The sequence below is a fragment of the Balaenoptera musculus genome, chromosome 9 (genome assembly GCF_009873245.2).
Source record: "Balaenoptera musculus isolate JJ_BM4_2016_0621 chromosome 9, mBalMus1.pri.v3, whole genome shotgun sequence".
Lineage (NCBI taxonomy): Eukaryota > Metazoa > Chordata > Mammalia > Artiodactyla > Balaenopteridae > Balaenoptera > Balaenoptera musculus.
The window spans coordinates 93,975,470-93,996,790 of NC_045793.1; the positions used below are offsets into that span (position 1 = coordinate 93,975,470).

The window sequence follows — 21,321 nt, forward strand, 5'->3', positions numbered from 1 at the left end:
CGGGAGTGCAGAGGACAAGCAAGTCATCCTGGCTACTGTGGGCACCAGCCCTACCTGGCAGGGCAGCTGCTACTCAGCTCTGGTTCCCGTACAGGAGCAAGAGTCAAGTGGCCACACCTTCCAGATTATTTTTAAGAAAACTGGACAATGCATATTTTATGTAGACGCTCTGACTTTTTAATCTTGTCAACCAATTTGAACTTTTTAAAGGCTCTATTTCTGTATGTGTGGGAATGGGGCACCCCTGTCTTTATGTCCATGTACCACCAGCTTCTACCTCTGAACTAGAAGTGAGGGTTCTCAGAGGGGGTTAGAATGAGTCTAGAAAGGTGGGCTGCAGCCAGAGTCATTCTCCAATACGGGCTGAGCGGTATGATTTCATTCTCTGATGAATGGGAGCTATCATAATTCTCTCTTTAATTTTTTAATTAATGGTATAATCCCATCTATGTTTTAGAAAATTAACTCTGGTGGCAGAGGGGCACTTGACACGTGATTTGATAACATTTGTTGAATTAATGAATGAGAGAAAGAGGGAGCAGGGAAGGTAAGAGTTTAAGAGGCCAGTTAATAAGCTCTTTCAATGATCCAGACAAGGCATAATGAGGTGAAACTTAGGAAAATGAAAATGGGAAGAAAGTAATATATACAGAAGCTATCTGGGAGGCAGAGTGATGCCTTTGTGGAGATTATTAATGCTATTCACTGAATTGTTCTGACTCTCCCCCTCTCCAGGACTTGATAGTATGGCACTTCCTGGCTCCCTCATAGTTTAGGGGTGCCATGTAGCTAGTGCTGGCCAATGAGTTGTGAGAGAAAGTGATGGGATGACTTCCGAGTCAGAGCATTTAATTCCCACCTTAAAAAGCTCTCTATCCTTCTCACAGCATAGGCAACGTTCAAGATAGTGACTGCCCCATCAGCTGGGTACTTAAGTGACTACACTAAGCTAAGACCCCCTGCCAACTTATGATAGCACAAAAAGAAAAAAAATCTTTGTTGGGCTAAGCCAGTGAGATTTGGGGGCTGCTTGTTACCACAGTAAAACTACCGTATGCTGACTGACACATTTGTGTTTGCCTCTTTTGTCCAACTGCATTAATGAAGTAAAAAGAATGTCACTTTACTTCCCATAGCAAGATCAACCAGACGGGCAAAAATCCACTAGACCTTTGCAAAAGCATTTGTACCCATGTAGGTGATATGACCACGTTACATTCTAACACCGCTGATATTCTAGCATCTATCGCTTTTTATGAAGTTTCCCAGGATTCTTTTTTTGATGACTCTTTTCTTCCAGTAGGGTTATCATTAATGTAATTAATTATTTCACTAAAACTCTTACATGCCTTTTCTCATTTAACTTTTTACATGTGAAAGCCTAAAATAAACTGTGTGAATTGAATGACTAATTTGCACATCAATACAAAATAACCAAATTACCTGTGAAGTATATTAATGATCCAACTAAAGAATTCTACTTGTAAAGATGGAAAGAGAAAATAAGAATGAGAAAAGTAATAATATTTATGATATAATATGAGGAACTTTTAAATAGTAAACATTTTGCTACACAATTAAAGTCAACTGTTACAGTTTTCTTTTCTATGAATCTAGAATAGAATTACAAATCTGGCAAGGGTATATTTTTGATGTCTGTGTCTCGAAATATAAAAATAAATGTAGCTTAAGGAGAGTTTTATCATTTATTGTGCAGGCCACGAAAAGCTAGGATATGTATGGTCCTAGTATCATGTCTTGAGTTTAGATTTCTTCATCTGTAAAGTGAGGGGAGATACACGCTATTTCCTCTTCTCAAAAAATAAGCAAGAACCGATAAGGTAAGATCTATAAAGCTTTTTGGCAACCCAGAAGTTGACGTATAGGAACAAAATTGAATTGCCTGTTTATGGAGTTTAAAGTTCAGCCTAGATAAGGAGGATTTGTAGTGATTGGGGGGAAATTAAAAAGAAGAGAACATAGTCAGATCCTTAAAAGGAAACATGCTGTACAGCCTAGCCTTCTAAAGGAATCAGCCCCCGCATCTTTGTCACTTAACTTTTTTTAATCTGAACTGACAGATCACTGGAGAATAACTGTAGGGAATAATCCCCACACTGGCAGAGGGGATGGATTAAATCAACCATGAAAATAAGCGCTGGCCCATGTGTCTATAGCCTAAAAGAAATTTGAGTGAACATAGTGCTGTGTTTAAACCAGGAGCAGTATCCATTGAACTGCCTGTAACATTTTCTCCTGCAAATGCCCATTTGAAGGGAAAGGCAAACACCAATGCTCTGAAAGCCAGTGTGGCTATAATTTGAATGTTTATAAAGCCAGTGTTATCATTTGAAAGATTACGTTATTATTTTATTAGCATAGGAATATAAAATGAGCACGTGTCTCCCTTTCCCCCATATCATGGCTTCATTTTTAGTGAGTATGGCTTCACTTCTACCCTAAAAATTTTAAAATATCCCTGGGAAAACCATGCTCAATAAATGTTAGCTATAAGTTTAAACCTTTTAACCTCCAGTGAAAAGGTGGATTGGCCTTCTGAGAAGAGGTTATCAAAGATGTAAATAACTGTTTTTCACATTTAAGGAGGAAAAATAATGGGATTGAATGTTACATGAGCGCTTCTTTAAGCTGCTTTCTATTTCACCCAAATGGATTTTCTGTCATTAAACGAATATGGTATTAAGAAGGAAGGGTGGCATAGTCAGTGAGTACTCTTAATCTCAGACTTCTAAAAACAAACAAACGAACAAAAACCCCTTAATTATCCTGAACTGGAGAATTAGCAGAGCAGTGAGAACTGATACCCAAGGAGAATCTCACGTTTCAGCCAGATCCTTCACCAAGCCTTTGCTAAACTCCGTTTAGAAAAGGAAACCAGTTCTTATTGGAGGGTTAGGATTCTCTGATGAATAAATTTGGCCTCATCCGTTGAGCAAAAGGATTTCAAATCAGGAGTGAATATTTCCATATACAGTCTATGATTCCCTGCAGGTGATGGAAAAATTAATCAAGCAAAATCAAGGAACAGAATTCTGGAATTCTGGAATTTAGTTAAAATGCACACTCAGACCTACAAGTTCTAATTTGATATGGTATTAACACCTGAAGAAGACTTGAAAATCTGATGGCAATAGGCAGGAGGGGGTTATTGAAATCTTTTTTTCTGAAGGAAGATCTTATTTTTAAAAGTTTAGTATCGATGGAGCTGCATTTTCTTGGCTCATGCTATCTGCTATTTGAGGAGAGAATATCCATGCCAGGTTCCTCAGAGCTAAAAATCCCTGACACTGATGCTTTTCCAGTGCTTGGGGAGAGTTCTGCTAGGCCCCAGGTTGTCCTAGTTAGTCATAGAACGTTCCAGCTCTGGTTTCCCATCTTTGAATCTTTCAAGAACAATTTTTGTATTTCTTTCTCCTCTCCTACTAGACTATCTGAAACACTTGGCCTTCAGGGAATTTGCATTTTTTAAGAAATTCATATGCGTGTACCCTCTCAACACCTATCTACATTTTTAATCATCCAAAGATGTTTCTTACGCTCACCAGAAGTTTCTCTTTGGCATGAATTAACCAGTTTCACCACACTGGATAAGCTTGGTTCTAGATTAATCCATGCAGCCTTATTAAGGGTAAACTTAAGAATTTCATTAGGCTTATTTTATATTGAAGAGAGCTCATTACTTCCTCCAGAGACCCTGATATATAACACATATATATTGTGTGTGTGTATATATATATATATGTAAAAATTATATGTGTATGTATATATACATTTATATATGTGCATTGTGCATATATGTACATTGTATTTATGTATATTGTATGGATATATACATTGTATATATGTACTTATTCATATATATACATTGTATATGTGTACATTGTGTGCACATATACATTGCATATATGGACATCATCCACATATATGCATTGTACATATGTACATGGTATATATATGTGTACATTATATATACACTGTGTGTATGTATATATACATCGTATATATGTACATTGTGTGTGTACATATACATATATATACATATATATATGTAAAACACTTCTTCATCTATAAAATGATCATGTATGACTACGTCAGATAGAGACACCTTCAGGTTACTCCTAAGTGGATTCCTCTCAATATTAGTTCCACACACATGCATAAATTTGGGTCAAAGAAAAGCAAGATGATGGAGTTCCGAGGTCACATGAGTTTGGTCAGTGTTAGATGAAGAAATGTTAACCAGGTTTCTTTAATGCTGAAATTCGAAGCCATTAATATTCTGATGCTCATTACGGATTTCCAGAAGTAGGATACAACATGTCATGTCTCATAAATCATTTGACCATGGAACAGTTTTCTTTCATGGGACCTATCTGGGGACTAGCATCCTATGAAATGGTCTCTGAGAACATGTCTCCGACCATCAGGAACAAATGTCTATTGTGGATTTTTCAAAAGAAGTTTCATGCCTCAGTTGGTGTCATCAACAAAGCCCTAGGTGAATTCAGTCCCATTTAAGGTCTAGACCTCAGCGTAAGGAACTCAAGAAACTCAATCCAAATAGCGTCCTGGGATGGATCTGAATATCACAATATCTCAGCTAGACTCCTCTCCACCCTCAGGATTACTCCCCCAAGGCAATCACATTGAACCATTTCTGGTTTCAGCCTTATAGGTTTACCTCCACATTTCTAAATACTTTCCATTTACCTCTGACTCGATTTATTAGCTTTGTGTACCATCTGTTTATTTCTGCTATGGTGTATTTGGGTTTAGCTCACTTATAACATCTCCCACTTTCTCCTCCTCCCTCGTCCTAATAGAAGTATAGAGCTATTTTTTGTTAACTTCGTAACTTTAAATAGCGTATTTAAATCCCCATTTGTTCTGTCAGCTATAGAGGTGTCTCTTGATTCCCCAGTCAGTGCTCTGGTCCTCACTTCCCCTCCTCCCTCCCACCAACCTCTCACTTCTACCTTGTCAAGGATGATAGCATTTGTGTTCTCATTAAATCCTTCCTACTTTGTTTACAGGTTGTTTCAAAAACTTGAAGTCTAGTAAACATTCTTAACTTTAATGTGGCTACCTAATTATTTCCTGCAGAGACAAAACATGTGCTCTGATCAGATGTCCTTCTCAGTCTGGATTTTTGTGCCACTCAGAGAAAATACTCAAATAGACTATCCTTTCATACTCTACCAAGTGCTCAAAATTATGCCACATTTTATTGCACAATTGAGTCATGTTGTTTGTCTCGTCTCTTGTTTCTTATAAAACTATGCATTTCTTCTTCTATTGTTTGTTGGTTTTGCCTGAAGTGTCTTATTGCCCATCCCTTTTATGATGATGATGATGATGATGATGAAAAGAATGGTATACCTTCTGTAGAAAGTAGTTACCGTCTTTCAGCTTCTTACTTTTTCTATAGCATTAAATCCATTCAGTTTTTCTTCTTGGAGCTCAATGACTTCTTGTTCTAGTTTGGAACCGATGCTTCATTTCTAGATTGTGGCTTTCCCAGGCAGCTTTTGTTTTCCCTGAAGTTTATAGTTTCCTTTCTTTTTTTTTTTTTTTCATACTCTCAAATTCTTCCAAAAGCACAAGTATTTTATCACTTCCATGGAATCCCCCTTTTTTTCTGGACATATTTCACTAGAGCCCTTCCTTTATGCTGCAGTCTGGACTGGGTACTCTTTAGAACTTCCAGACAGCTGTCATAGTGGGGCCCCCTTGTACTCTTCTTGTGGGGGATGCACACTGCTTCCTGCATCCTAAATCTTCCTTCTTTCTTGGTTCACCCCCTTATTTTGCTGAAGAATCTATTCAACTTCCTAAGAAAAAGGTAAGTAAAGATAAGCTAAGTCCTTGTAAGTTCCAAAATGGGCCTTCTTCCACTCTCACTGTTAACAGTTTAGCCAGCAATAAAATTCTTGGCCGGAGATCATTTTCTTTCAGAACGTAGAAGGCATTGCTCCACTGATTTTAGCTTTTTATTGTTTTGCTGATGAGAAGTATGGTGCCTATTTGCATTATGTCTCTTTCTATGTGGCCTTTTATTTGTCTCTCTGAAATCTTACTTAGGATTTAAAAAAATCTTTATCTTTGGTGTTCTGCAATTCCATGGGGGAGGTATCAGTATCATGGGGGGAGTTTTTCCTTTCACCTTGGTTGGCACTCAGTAGGAACGTGGATGGACTTCTCAAGACTCGGAAGAGCGATGAAGAGCTCTGTGTATTGGGGTGAGACTGTGAACTGACTGGTTTCTTCAGGGTGACTGAGAAGAGAAGGGTGTACTTTGGGGTGCCACATCCACATGGGAAATCCTAATTCTTCCCCAGTTTTTTCAGTTTCTTTAGAGGAGAGCCTTCCCATTATTTTCCTGAGAGTTTAGGCCTAGCTGGGGCCCATTCTGCAGGCAGAGATGTTGGGAGGTCAGCTGTTCCAGAGGAAGGCCTCGGCAAACCCCTGTGGGAATTCAGGGGAACTTGCCACCTTGAGTTCTCAGCCTCCCCGATACATTGCTGGGTGGGTGCAGCTCCCCTTGGGATGGCCCATGCCACCACTTCACCCCTTTGTTTTACAGTGGGCACTTGTCCTCCACTTTTTCCATCTTCCCTATTTAATGGGGCATCTAAAAGCAAACAGTATGTCTCGGACTTAAGATACTCAAACAAGAGTGCTCCCCTAAATGTCAACAAAGGCAGTAATGGGTGGCAAATTGCTCTTCTAGCTCAAAGAAGGTGTTAAAGAATGCTGGAAGATTCCCAGATGTCTGTTTTCTCTTCTTTCCAACCAGTGATTTTTGTTTTGATATTTTTTGCCAATGGAAGAACAGATTCATTTTTTGAAAAGAAATATCCTCAAAATTATGGAGATGGATAAACAAACTGCTCAGGTTGAAGGCCAAGGGAAGAGCCTTCCCCTCCTGGATGGGCTGCTAGGAGCCCCAAGGCCAATAGCTCCTGATCCCCGTTGGGGGGGGGTTGGTGCTTTAGAATGCAGACTTTGTCCTACCCTCTGGAATCCACTTGTCTAACAAGTTCCCCAGGTGATTCGGGTCCATAATTTGAGATAGAGTTGGGGAAAACACCTGACCGAAGAAAGAAGCTTGTGTGGCTCAGGCAATACATGGAAATTTGTGGGAATATGTTCATTGGAAGAATTTCTCTCTTTGTTTTCCCCTGACATCTCAAGAGATACTTAGATCTCTGCCTTAAATGCAAACAAAGCAAATGACAGATTAAAGATATGTATTAGCAATATTTCTGGAGCTGAGAACACTGACTGCATGTGAGATGGTTACACATCATAATCTTTGAGGCAGAACTGATTTTGCTTGTTTGGGGCATTGCTGCCAAAATAAAGGCAAATTTTCCAGAAAGTCTTCACCTTCTGTACTTTTTCAAAATCCCAAGTCCCCAAAATGCCGTTTCCATGTACTTTACAAAAACTTCTGTCTGCTGGTGCATGCTAGGGATGCTGTTAATGAGGGTACCAGGAAGAGTTCCTGACCTGCATCCTTGCTTCAGCTACCTTTATAGGGTGGGGGGCGTGGAAGGAGGGAAGATGTCCAGTTTTACCGACTCAAATTCTTCTGGTTGAGTTGTTCTAGATTCCATTTTTTTCTTCTAGGGATTTCAGTGGGCAAGAAAAGTGAACAGTAAATACAGAGTTAGGGAGGCAAAGGCTGCATACATCAGGAAGCACGGGATTTCCTTTTCGGTGGCCCATGAGTTCACTGATTTGTGAGACGGGCTGATCTGGGAGTCACTGTCCCCAATTAAGGGACAAAGCCATTTGGAGAACTCTTAGCTGCCACCTGACTATACTCTAGAGACAACACATCACAGAGTTCCATGGACAATGTAACCTGATACCCTACTTGGTTACTTTCCTTAAAATGTCACCAAGCTGCGCACAGTGCTGGGGCCACCCAGGGTCTAAGTGTAGAGGAAACATTCTCTCACCACAGAGGCAAACTTGTGACACGAAGGAAGTGTGCTGTGGCCCTTCCCCACCTCCCATCCACTCATACCTCTCACCCCTCTCCCTCAACCCCATGGCTCACACTCAAATTAGCATCTTTATCCTCACAATGCACATTTATATTTCATATCAGCAGGCTTTAAAAAACATTTTGCCTGCAGCAGGAGGGGGGTACAACTGTACACACTTTCCCAGGAGCTGAACGATTCATCACTGAGCAGACATCTTCAAGGCAGCCTCTGTAAGCTGGGGACCTGTGCCACCTCTTCTCAAGAGCAGGGCCATGGAGGGCATCCCTCTACGAGGGAGTAGTTATCTTCGTTCCAACCCTCAGGGGGAAACAGCTTGCCCCTGATTCTGTTACGTTAAGAGGCTTTGGGAAGTGGCAGACCTGAGACTGAGTCGGCCATAGCGCTCATTAGCTGTGTGAACTCAGGCAGGTCACTTAACCTTTCTGAGCCCGAGTTCTATATGTACAACATGGCAGTGATATCATCTATCCATATGGTTGTCCTGAAAAGTTAATTCATCCGGGGACTTCCCTGGTGGTCCAGTGGTTAAGACTCCGTGTTTCCAACGCAGGGGGCACGGGTTCGATCCCTGGTCGGAGAAACTAAGATCCCACATGCCACATGGTGTGGCCAAAAAAAAAAGCTAATTTATCCACTTTCAGTGAGAGTGCTTTCCAAACTGTGAAGCACTGTCTCATTTTGAACCCAAATTGCCATCACTGTTCTTCGCCTGCTCAGAGTCTAGCTTCGGCAGCATTTCTAGAGGGGTGTCTCGTGTGCGCCTAGGACTGAATCCGTGGTCCACGATGATAGCAGGTCCACGGCTCCCACTGCCAGACCTGTGCTTCTCCCCCTCCAGCGGACACGGCATTTTCCTCCTGGTGCCGCCCGGCATCCTGCAGCCCTGCCCACGCCTCTCCCTTTGCTCTGCCAGGCACAGCCCTAGCCCTGGGGACTACACAGCCGTGCAGAGTGCAGAAGGATTATTCCCTTCCCTCGTGGGGTCCCAAGGCAGTGCGGCTTGGTCTCCAGTGTGCGAACATGGAGAAACAGCTATTAGCTATTAACAATATTGTTATTATTACTATTATTATCGTAAAATACACATAGCCTAAAATTTGCCACTTTAACCATCTTAAAGCGTACAGTTCAGTGGCATTAAGTACATTCACAATGTTGTCCAACACTCACCACTGTCTAGTTCTAGAACTTTTTCATCACCCCCACCCAGGAACCCCATACCCACGGGCAGTTACCCCCCAGTCGCCCCCACCCCCAGCCCCCGGCAACCACTAATCTGCTTTCTGTCTCTGTGGCTTTGCCTATTCCGTACATTCCATATAAATGCAACTATCCAGTATGTGGTCTTTGGCATCTGGCTTCTTGCCCTTAGCAAGAAGTTCAAGATTGCCCTTTGTGTTTTTACTTGGTGCTCTTTCCCTCCCTAGGACCAGGCTTGCACCAGGGGACTGGGCTAAGGATGGGCTTGAAAAGCCATTACCATCACGCTCTTTGCAGGATTCCTGGTTCACTTGCAGTGATAAACCCCGCCCGCTTCCCTCCTCCTTAGCACGGGTCCTCTCCCCTCTGTAAATGTATTGCTATAAGGCAACTCAGGTCCCAGCCAGGCCCAGAGCTTGTAATCCTTCCCAGCAGACTCTCAAACCCAAGCCTCCAGTTTGCCAACCATGCCCACAGACCCCCGAACCTGGAAAGTCCCAGAAAATGCTGACACTGAGCCCCTGACTGCACTGATTATAACAGTCTGATGTTGTACTTTGTGTTAACAAAGGTGAGTGAGCGTGTTGCTAAGAATCACACTTCCTTTAGTGTTTGAGTCCTGTTCGGCTTTCTGTGAATCCCACGGTGTTTCAGTACCTTGCACAGTACAAGACACGTTTGTATTTCTCCAGCATCATTCACGGCCTTGCCCTTCGTGGGCAGGTAGAGAGGATGAGTTTACTTTCCGTTTCTGTGCCTTGGAAGTAATTGTATGTAAAGCCCATCCCATATAGTTCTGATACCTCTGTGGTGGAGCTTTATTTATGTGCCTGGTTTCCTGAGAACACCTTTAACAAAGATCCCAAAGAAGAAAATGTTTTTCCTAAATTAGTTGATATATAGAAACTGAACAAATGGAGAAATGCAAGCTTCTTGACTTCTCCTTTGTGATATTAAATTATTTATTTGGGAAGTTCCAATCCACTCTAGGAAATTCCAAGTTCGATAGAAAATTGTTTTGTGTTTCTTTTTCAAAATTGTAAGTTTTTAAAATTTCAAACATCCTAATGAAAACTTCTGTGCCTCTCTTTTAGTTCTTTCATACCTACTGTTAATGTAGTTAAATTTTATATTAAACATTGGCCCATGGAGTGTATAGTAACCAGACATAGAGGAAATAATCATAAAAGGACATAAATACCAGGGAAGAAAGTAAAGTCTTAAATCTTCTATGAAATAGGGTCAAAGCTTTACCCCCAACAATCATCATTTTATCTGCAAACATCCTCTGTAGTTCAAATATGTCCTTGAACCTTCCTAACTTCTATCTATATCTCAGTATGCTTTATACAATGAGCGATTTAGAGGCTCCATATTTTAGCATTTTTTTGCTTTTGTTTTCATATTATTGTGTAGGTGCCTTTGGCATTTTTTAGACCAGAGTGGCATTCTTGTACAGCCCCCTCATGCTTTTCTTTGCATCCAGTACATACGTGAACATATTTTGTTGTCCATCGTTTCTTGCTTGCAAATGTCAGATTAGTTCATGTAACTCAAAGAGGTTTAGTTTAGGTTAATGCCTTTCCAGGCAAGATGCAGGTTATGGGAAAGACATAGCCAAGCAATGTGAACTCACCAACATCAAGAAACGAAGACATATTTGGGACCACATCTCATTAGTAGGTTAGGGTCTGCTGCACCTACCCGTCTGCCAATGTCTATCTGCCAGTATTCCCCAGTCTTTCCTGTTTTCAAATGCTGATTTAGATAAATGCTTTTCTAACCAAAATGAAACAGTATGGTATTTAAGTCAACCATGAAAATAAGCACTGACATATGTGCCCCCCACCTGAAAGGAATCAGGACAGGCTTGATTTGAATCAGGCAGGAGGCCAGATGCAATCAGGTTCCCAAAGTCTGTAACTCCACCAAAAGGAGAGCTCAAGCCCCACTCCCCCAGGACCCTCCCTCCAGATTGCAGAAGATCCTGGGGGGTCAGAATTGAGCTGGGTTCCCAGCTGTTCAATAAAATGTGATTTTGTACAATAGGAGCAGGGAGAGGGGAAAATGGCAAAGCCAGATCATTCTCTTAAAGTTCCAATAAATGGGATGCTAACGGGTAATTTTTTTTTAATATAGACTTTATTTCTTAAAGCAGTTTTAGATTCGCAGCAAAATTGAGCAGAAAGTTCAGAGTCCCCATTGACTGGGTATTTTCCAGCCCTCTCTCTCACAAGCCGTCTCTACCTGTAGAGTCCCAGAGCACTCTGGATTTAAATGAAAGGCAGGACACACACTGGGCTGAGTGTTTGAACAGACCTAGAGTAACTCACTGACCCAGTGAGGACTTGCCATCCCCACTGGTCCAACAAGGAAGCTCTACTTGGACCTGAGAGCACAGAATTGGTATTTGGTGCCCCTGGGAAAGGTCAAGCTATCATTTCATCAATACAGCTATGCCTTGCTTTAAACAAACCTGATTATATATTTAAAATCTGACTTATACCAGTGGTGAATTGAGAGTGATCCATCTTCCCACCACTTTCAAAGACAGGCTCCTACCTCTCTAAGGTCTAAAATCATCAAAACGGCCCAACGTTTCTGTTCCAGGCAGTCCATTCTCCACACTGTCCTTCAGAAACATCACCTAAGCCATACTGTCATCTGGGTGTCTCTCCAGCCTGGAATATCCTCTCTTCCTTCCTTCTGGGTATAGAATTCACTCTCTTAAGCCCTCTCGGTCCTCATGAACACTGCCTTGGCCTCTCTAGCCCACAGAGGAACCCCTCTCCTCATTTTCCTGGACCTTTTGGTCAGTTTCCACACTGTTGACCATTTAGGCAATTAACTGAGATGTATCAAGCATCTCAGTTAATTAGTAGGACTGTAACAGGCACCCCAAACCTGATTACTTCTTATGAGTTAATCTTATATGCACAAATGTACTATAAACTCCTTAAAGTCAGGACTATGTCTCCCTGTTAAATCCTACGTACTACCAGACACAGCACTAGTGCCTAGCTGGTGTTTTCATTTCACAAAATGATTCTTAATTTTACAAAAATAGTCCCTGGTTGATTTCCTTACAGAGAAACTTCTTCAGATGTGCTCAACATAAGGTTCAATATACACATATTTTTTAAGAACATCTTTGTTGTATGAAGTCAGGTGTATGATATGTCACTTTACAGAACCACTAGATTTTTTTTTTTTTTAAGGAGCATTTTTTTTTAATGGGGACTAGTTTAATGTTGCAAACAGGAGTTACTACTTTTGGGAACCTTGACTAATTCTAAGTAGGGGAGGAACAGGATGGCATTGCAGCCAAGGCCTATGGGTGCAACATTGATCCTTATATTTCTTTGTAGGCTTATTAGAAAGCTTTTAGGCTGATATTCAGGCAAAGAAAAAAGTGAACTTGTGGCAGTACTTTTCTCTAGATCATTCTTTGGCTGAACTGTTTTCCTGCTGCAGAAACTGTTCAGGGCTAGATGGGCACATGGGAACAAATATAGTGAGCTCGGTGTTAAGACAACTTTTCCCACCAACGCTTACTTTTCACAGACCAAGGAAATCTGGAAAGATGACTTCATCCTCTCGGTTCCTGGCTTGTCCTTGAGGTGCCTGTGTGACCGGTCACCGCAGTGCACAGTCGCTGACTGTAACCCTTCCGCTGTGGGGCTGTGTCTCTCTGATGAGCGGGCAAAAAGTTCAGACTCAAGCTTTTGATTCTGCAAAACTAAGAAGCGTGTACTGTCTTTAAATTTAAAAAAAAAATGGTAGAAACTTGAAACTCAGTGTCTAAGCAAATTGGCGGAGGTCTGAAGCAGCGGGTAGAAATGACACCATTAGTGGTATCGATGATGAAAAGATTACGAACACTTGAGCTTTCTGTTCTTAACTCCATTTGAGCATTTGCCAAAAGAATTAAATGGGTTGAACTTTAAAAATCGAAATCAGATCTTGAAAGTCTAAGTGTATTTCCCAAGCAGTGTGGAAAGGAAGAGAGGGAGAAAGTACTGAAAAATTACCTCTGTTCCTAGTACACCCCCTTGGTTTGCTTAGTCCCTTTGGAAGTAATGCCTGATGGGTTACACTCCGGTCCTCCCTAAATTTTAAAATTTCCCCGAGAAGTGACTCTTGTTCTCGCAGTGCCCCGCAACGCTCTGAAATACCACGGAGTTTCAGGGCACGAGGGTAAACTTTTTCTAAGGGGGAGGCGTCTCGGCTCGCGGGGTGCCGCCTGTCAAAGGCACAACACGCGGTTTGGTCGGGTATGTTTCAGCTCCACGTGTTTGTTTCAGCTCCACGTTCCCTCTGTCTCCTCGCAGCTACCTCATCCCTCAACTCCCAACTGCAGCAGCTCCAGCAGCTGCAGCAGCTCCAGCCGCCGCCGCCGCCGCCCGCCCCGCCGGGCAGCCAGCACCCGCAGGTGCCCCCGCAGTCCCAGCCGCCGCCGGCTCCTCCCGCCCACCCTCACCCCCAGAACCGGAACCAACCGTCTCCAACTCAGCAGAGCTCCAGCTCCCCCCAGAAAGCCAGCCAGTCTCCGGGACACGGCCTCCCGTCGCCGCTCTCGCCACCCAATCCTCTGCAGGTACGCTCCCCGCCCCGCCCCGCCCAGGGCCCAGGGGGCCGGGCCGCCGGGTGGCGCCCTCCCCGGAGGCAGAAGGCAGGCCAAACTTAGCATCCACTTCCGCAGCGTCTAATTCAAATTGATCTCTTAGAAGGAGGGAAGAGGGAGCAGATAGCGGGCAACTGGGGATGCATGTAAACGAAACAAATAGAAGCCCATTGACGTTGCCCTCCGAAGGATAAATGTTATCTGTTTCCTCCTGTGAGAGGCCAGCACAGTAAGTGCGCTCGTAGCCTGTAATAACTCCACTTTATGATACTTTCTGAAGGCAGCAAAGATAGCATCCAATTAAAATTATTACTAGCAGAGTTTTGTAGCCCCGTGGAGAACTGCATCTCCTGTCCATGAGGCATGGTGGTTATTTCTCTAGATTATGAATACAGCAGTGTCTTACCTTAAGTACTTGGTGCTCTTTTGTGTCTATTTTTCCAAAGACTCTCTGGGGTTAGGAAGATAAAGAAATTTAGCCCCGGTCTTATGTCCCAGATTCCAACCATTACTCCATGGATTAACAAGTACTCTAAATGCATGCCGAGACCCTCCACAAATATGCATCTTTATAAAATAATAAAGCTTCTGTACATTTACTTTATTGCTGTGAAGCTGAGGGCATCCAAAATAGAATTTCAGGCTAATCATGAAAGCTCATCTTTAATCTACTGTCATCGAGGAGCAATGAACAGGAGCATTCAGGAATATATAATTTTAACTTTCAGAAACTCATTTTTAACTTAGATGCCTTTAAAATAAATTAGCTTTAAAAGATAATAACTTTGATGTCAACAGATTAGATCCAGACATTAATAGCTCAGTTTTGGACTTAAAAAACGTAATGATGTTTTCTTCCAGGAAGATTTCAGATGGTTTAGTCCATTTGTAGTGCAGTGACACATTCCCACAGAGTGGAAAGCCTATGCACTCATTTCACAGGGCAACTCACCTCCCTCCTGATGGTGGGCGCTCACATTGCAGTCAGTCCAGCCCTGCCCCACCTGAGGACAAGAGTGATGTTATCCTTTGGTCCAAAACAGCAAAGTATGCAGAGTCAAGATAAATTGGCCCGCAGACAGAAAGGCCAGTGGATTAGAGACTAGTGTTTTAGAACCGATTTACTTTGTTGTCCTGTAACTTTGTTTCTATGTGTTTTGCTTCTCAGTGGTGGCCCAAATTTTCTTGGAAATGGAAACATTAGGGTGAGATGAGTAATTGTTTTCCTTGGCATTTGGGTCATGGCTACTTGCAGTTTGAGCATTTTCTCGAGTTGGGTTTGAAGGTGTACTTTTTAAAATCTTACAAGTATGAGGCAACACAATACCTTTGACATAAGACTGAAATGAACACAGGCTAAAAAACTCTTGCTTGTACACTTGACATCTGTGGGGAGAGTAGGTCTAATCAAATTTACCAGATGCATGATGAGAGCAATCCTAATGTTTTCAGCATTTGGAATTCAACTCTGGTTATTCCCAAGAATGGGTGTAACGCTTTTTTAAGAGCAGTTAAATTAGATCTATCTCAACACCATGTGATTAAACATTTCCTCTACACGAGCCATCAAAATACATGAAATTACCAAAGAAAACACGTGTCCTGCTCTGAGGGATGAGATTACTTAGTCCTGCCCCTAGTTGGCCTACTTAGTCCAGTATTCTGTAGAGTGGAGTGAAAGCTTTGAGTTCTGTGGACATCAGCCTTCTCAGAACACAGTCGACATCTTACAAATCTCTATCGGCCAGTAAAAGGCAAGTGTAGACTACCCATTTGAATAGCTGTCGACAGGACTTTAGATGAGATGACCGCTCAGCCTCATGAAAAACAAATTCTACGAGGAGAATTTCCCAAAGTTCTCCTAATAGTTTCCCATGGAAATCCGGGAGCTGTTTTGTTTTTTTGTTTTTGCAACAAAAGAGGGCTCAGAATCACATTTATTTCTTTATAACCCTGAGAGAATATTCTAATTTTTCACTGTTGGAGTTTTAACTTACAAACTTACTAAGTAGATTGATGAGATAATACTCTAACTTCTTTTGAGGGTCTAATGAATGACCACTGAATGGGTGATGTGGTGAAACTTTAAAAAATATTACTGAGTAGATAGAGAACTAATTTTGAATAAGTCTCCATCAGTAGGCATAAAAGGATTTTTTTTTTTGCTTTCATGATAGGCATGTGTAAAGGAAATTGAGAATGCCATGGTTTTGAAATATCGGTTTTTCTCTACACTAGCTGAAGGGTTTTTGAATTTGTGGAACATGGAATGTTTGAACTTTTGAAAAAGAAAACTATTTAAAAGGAACTGAAAGATATTTAACTCTCAAAGGTAATGATCTTTATGAACTAGAATAAAGTGTTTGTGTTTGAAGGTTTTTAAGAGACTAATGATCAACTAAATTCATATATGACAGCTTAAATTCTATTTTACAGTTCTTTATTTTCATGTGGGCTTTGTCTTTTTACGTTATTCAAAATCTGTCTGAGACACGTTCGTTTAGAACATGCAACCTAGATTGTCGGAGAAAGCCAGTAATTCAGAAGGTTTTTTGTTTAAAAAAAAAACACAAAACTTTGAAGGATAATAATCATTTCTAAAACTGTACAGATGCTGTCATATCTTCAGAAAAAATAATAAATGAAAGTAGCTTGTATAGGTATATTTGGTGAGGTTATTCCTCAAGATGAAAAAAAAAAAATAGTGCTGGCAGGTAGTAACACTCTAGACTAAAATTCTCCAAATACTTCTGGTCAGGTTTTTGTCTAATACTGCAATATAATTTGTTTCACTCTTTTACTCAAGTCCATGAAATGGACTGCATTTACAAAACCAGGTTGTTGTTTCAAGACAGATATGAGTCTAAAGTATTATCACTTCAGAGAACTAATTTTGATTGCTCAGGGTTATGGGAGGGCTGGTGGTCCAGCATGGATACCAGAAGCTGGCCCCTGGAAGCCTGTCTTTAAACTCTTCACGGAGAATCAAGGTCCACTCACCCACAACTTCGTTCTCAGGAGGGATGAGAAGTTCTAAACAGGGATTATAAGTGCAAACGTCTTCAGGGGCCAGGCAGTCCATATAAATAAGTAAAGCAGACTTGAGTATAAAACCCAAAATGAAAATTTGAAAACAGTGTGTGGGACAAACAAAATGCGTCTGTGAGTTGAATTTAACCATGAGGTTCCAGGATGGATATCAATGCATACTCCTTATTTTTGCACAACCCACCTGCCACAGGCTGCATCAGAATCTAAAACCAGGAATATAGAGTGTGTCGGGTAGAAGCAGATCAGGAACATAAGTGGAAGCAACTTCTTTTTTTTTTAACATCTTTATTGGAGTACAATTGCTTTACAATGGTGCGTTAGTTTCCGCTTTATAACAAAGTGAATCAGTTATACATATACATATATCCCCATATCTCTTCCCTCTTGCGTCTCCCTCCCTCCCACCCTCCCTATCCCACCCCTCTAGGTGGTCACAAAGCTCTGAGCTGATCTCCCTGTGGAAGCAACTTCTTGAGGGGAAAGATACGGTCTAATCATTCCTGGGTAGAAAAAACAATACACAGCTTTAATTTCAATATATGATATTGATCTGGATAAAGACCCCATAAGCCTAAGAATGGTGAAATGCCTCCTTCCTATGACCTCTGAGATGGCTTTTCTTGAGACTGTTCCTTGGGAGTTTTTAACTTGTACTAAGGAAGTTCCAGACATTGTGTGGAAGGCCTGCTATTTTCCTTCACGAGTGATCCGGAAATGAGCTGGACACAGTTGGAACCTAGTCATGGTGCCATGGGAAGAGGGAGCTTGTTCTAATTCTGACCCTGCTTCCAACTAACTCACAAATGGAACAAGTTCTTTGGACTTCATTTTCCTCATCTGTTAAATGTGTGCTGAATATGATTTTTAAGATCCTTTTCAGGTCCTTGAGTCTATGATCTAAATGTTGGTAGGCCTCTAGAATTTTATTGGGTACTGAAAACCCAGTGGTCCTGAAGATTCTCTGAGTATTCTTCAAGGTCAGGTTAATTTCTTCCCACTCAGCTGGGTGGCAGAGTAGAAAGAAAGTAAGGACAAACATAAGATAATGATAGCAGAAGCAGATTTTATCTTAGCCAGAGAGTCCAAATTAAAGTCAAGTTTTCATCTTCAGAGAGTCACTGCTGTAAACTCTGGTCCCTGATTGCTTTTTCACACCTATACATTAGAAAAGCTTAAGAAACCAAATGCTGCATTTAACCTTGGCCTTCTGCATACCGTCTTGCATGGCAGGAAGCAGGATCATCTTTTCCTTTTCTTGTTGTATTGCACATCTTAATAAAAAAAAAAAAACAGAGGGAGAGAGAGATAAGTGGAAGCAGTTAGGGGGGAGAAAGCTATCTGTGCTTATATGAGGAATGAGGAGCATGGTCACCCCCTCAGGGGTGAAGTTGCTCGAGAGAGAGCGTAAAATTGTTCTCAACCACCTGCATTTGCTAATGTAAAGGTCTTGTTACCACTCAGGCATCCAGGAGTAAAACTGCATTCAAATTCCACCTCTGCAGTGCAGCAAGCTCAGCCTCCTGATCTTCTCGTGTGGGATGTTTCCCCCTCCCCCCAGCAGACTTTCAGTACTACTTTCCAGAGTGATGGAGAGGGTGGTATATTATCCCTTTTTAAAACAAAGAGCCCAAGCCCTCAAGAAGGAGTTAGACCTACATGATTTCCATCCTTTTAAAGCAAATGGTCTCCAAGCGTGTCTCCTTCCTATAGAAAAGGCCCAGTGCCTGGGGCCAGCCCCCTCTCTCCCCAGCAGTTAGTCTAAATTTAACACAATATTAGTCAAAGCTTGGTGGGTCTAAGTTTTTTTTCATCTATATATAGAGGAGGTAAAATTAAATACTTTCTGGAACTCTTTCCCTTTTATTAGGAGTTTTATGTCACAAACCTCTAAAACTCACTTGAGTGACCTATGCAGGTACAGGGGAGAAAAAACTCTTTTTTTCCTCTATTCATCCTAGATTCTCAAGCTAAGGGCCTGTAAAGTAGACTAACAAATGACAGATTAAGAAGAGAAAAACAAACAAAAGTTTATGACACATGCATTGTGCATACACACGGGAGCACTTAGTGATGCGTAACTCAAAAGGGTGGTTAAAACTCGGGCTTATATAGCATCTTAACAAAAGAACAATACATTTTTAGGGAAGTGCCAAGACCGAGGAAAAGGACTATGAGCTTCTAAGTGTGGCAAACTGTGGGAAGGCAAATATATGGGGAAACTAATGGTAGATAAGCAAGATTTGTTATACAGATTCTTCTGGTGCCATCTCTGGGCTGATAAGGGTCTAGACTTGTCTCCAGTAATTAACTCCTGTCCTTCCTGGTAGAGAGGGGAGGGGGGCCACGTTTACAAATTTATGTCCTGCTTTTAGGCAAAACAGGAGGTTGGCAGAGAGCTTTTCTTGTACCTACTGATTCTCAGTTTCCTTCAGGGCAAAATAATCGTCATGTCCAAGTGGCATATTTTGGGATGCCATATTCTGGTACCTTTTGCAGGCATATTTGTATAACCCCTCTGTGGTCATTATAAATTCTAGTAGAACTCAGTCTACACAGGGCTGAATCAAGTGTAAAATTCTCCTCACCTGGACCAAGACTAAGATAAGACAAGTGAGGCATTCATTCTCAGATGCAGAATTCAAAGCGCACCCAAAACTGCAGTCATCAAGATAGATCATATTTTAATGCAGTTTTTAAAAAATCAGAATGAATGCCAAAATCCATGATGAGCTAAATATCGCATTTTAAAATACAGGATCAGTAACAGTATTGAACCATATTGGAGTCTGAGGCAAAAGGAAAGATCAGTAACACTGACTTTGTTGGTCATGAATTTTTTGCATTCATTTTGATTTTTTTAAAATATCACATTAGATGTTATTCATCTTGATCAATGTGTGGGGGGCACGCCCTTAAATTTTCTTTTAATTGCATATTTATTTATTTATTTATTTACTTATTTATTTTTGGCTGCGTTGGGTCTTTGTTGCTGCTCGTGGGCTTTCTCTAGTTGCGGCGAGCGGGGGCTACTCTTTGTTGCAGTGCGCAGGCTTCTCATTGCGGTGGCTTCTCTTGTTGCGGAGCACGGGCTCTAGGCGTACAGGCTTCAATAGTTGTGGCACACAGGCTCTGTAGTTGTGGCGCACAGGCTTAGTTGCTCCGCGGCATTTGGGATCTTCCCGGACCAGGGTTCGAACCCGTGTCCCCTGCATTGGCAGGCGGATTCTTAACCACTGTGCCACCAGGGAAACCCAACGCCCTTAAATTTTGTGCCTGAGATGAGTTCCTCACTTGTCTCAGCTTGGCTACCAGCTGTGTAAATGATTTACTTAGCAAATACTCTCCAAGGTCAATGGCATTCTGTCCACTGGAAATTTCAGCCAGGTGTTGAATGCCACTTTCTAGTTCAAATTGAAAATCGTACCAAATTTTGCACAGTAGAAAAACAAGTGCATGCTGGATAATGGATTGAGACACGGAGGTACCGTAGAAACCCATCCTCCTGTGTATTGTACAGGTCTAATAAACCAATCACTTTTTATTAAATTGAAATGTTACGACAATCAAAAAACTTCTTTGGCTGATATTTTTCACTGAACTAATTTATGGTTTATGAGATTAAGTAAATTTGGTGAAAATGACAGAAGTATTACTATGTAGACAACATTCTCCCAGAGCAACCCAGGCCATGAGGACCTTTTAAAAACTGGAATTGTTCACAGGGAGTGAGTAAGTCTTCCTCTTAGCCAAAGGAAATGTCATTATTATGGATGAGAAAATCCATCCAAGCCCAGAGAGTTCTCATGAAGATTAAATATAACATACTAATGAAAATGCTTTGTAGGCTATACATTTGTTAAGCAAATGTTAATTATACTACAGATATGAAAGAGTATGAATTTATTTCTGTTTATTTGACTATCCAGTAAATGGAGGGCTTCATTCATGATTCCCTCATTCAGCAAGAGGTCGGGTGAGAAACGAGAGTCCCTTTATCCAACTGTATTCAGCCCTGAATAAAATAAACAAAACATTTAGCTACATTCTCGGCAAGGGACAATTTTTCCTTTTATGAAAGAAAGAAAATCTCCTTTAAAAAAAAACCCCTCAGTTCAACATTACTGACATTTCAAAGAATTTATTACAAGCATTTGAGATCCAGGAGGAACAACAAAGTTTATATTGCTTTGAGAGTGGCAGGGGGAAAAATTAGTTTACCAAGTATATACTTATATACTGTGGTACTTCTTTGTCATTGCCTAGGTGTACCATTCCTGGCTACTGCTCCATAGATTAGTCAAATCATGTAGAAAGGGGTTTAGCAAAGAAGGTGGTATGTTCACACCACTGACTTTGGAAGCTCACATCAAGTAGCAATAGATGGAAAGGATGCCAGACTCAAAAGGG

At 41.4% G+C, this 21,321-nt stretch overlaps 1 protein-coding gene across 1 annotated transcript in view; it reads left to right on the plus strand.

The window, feature by feature from the left end:
* Positions 1 to 21,321, plus strand: part of POU6F2 (POU class 6 homeobox 2) — a 454,777-nt gene that overhangs the window by 317,835 nt on the left and 115,621 nt on the right. The window contains exon 5 of the mRNA XM_036863657.1: positions 13,571 to 13,836. Coding sequence (XP_036719552.1) covers positions 13,571 to 13,836 — 266 coding nt within the window. The remainder of the gene's footprint in view (positions 1 to 13,570; positions 13,837 to 21,321) is intronic.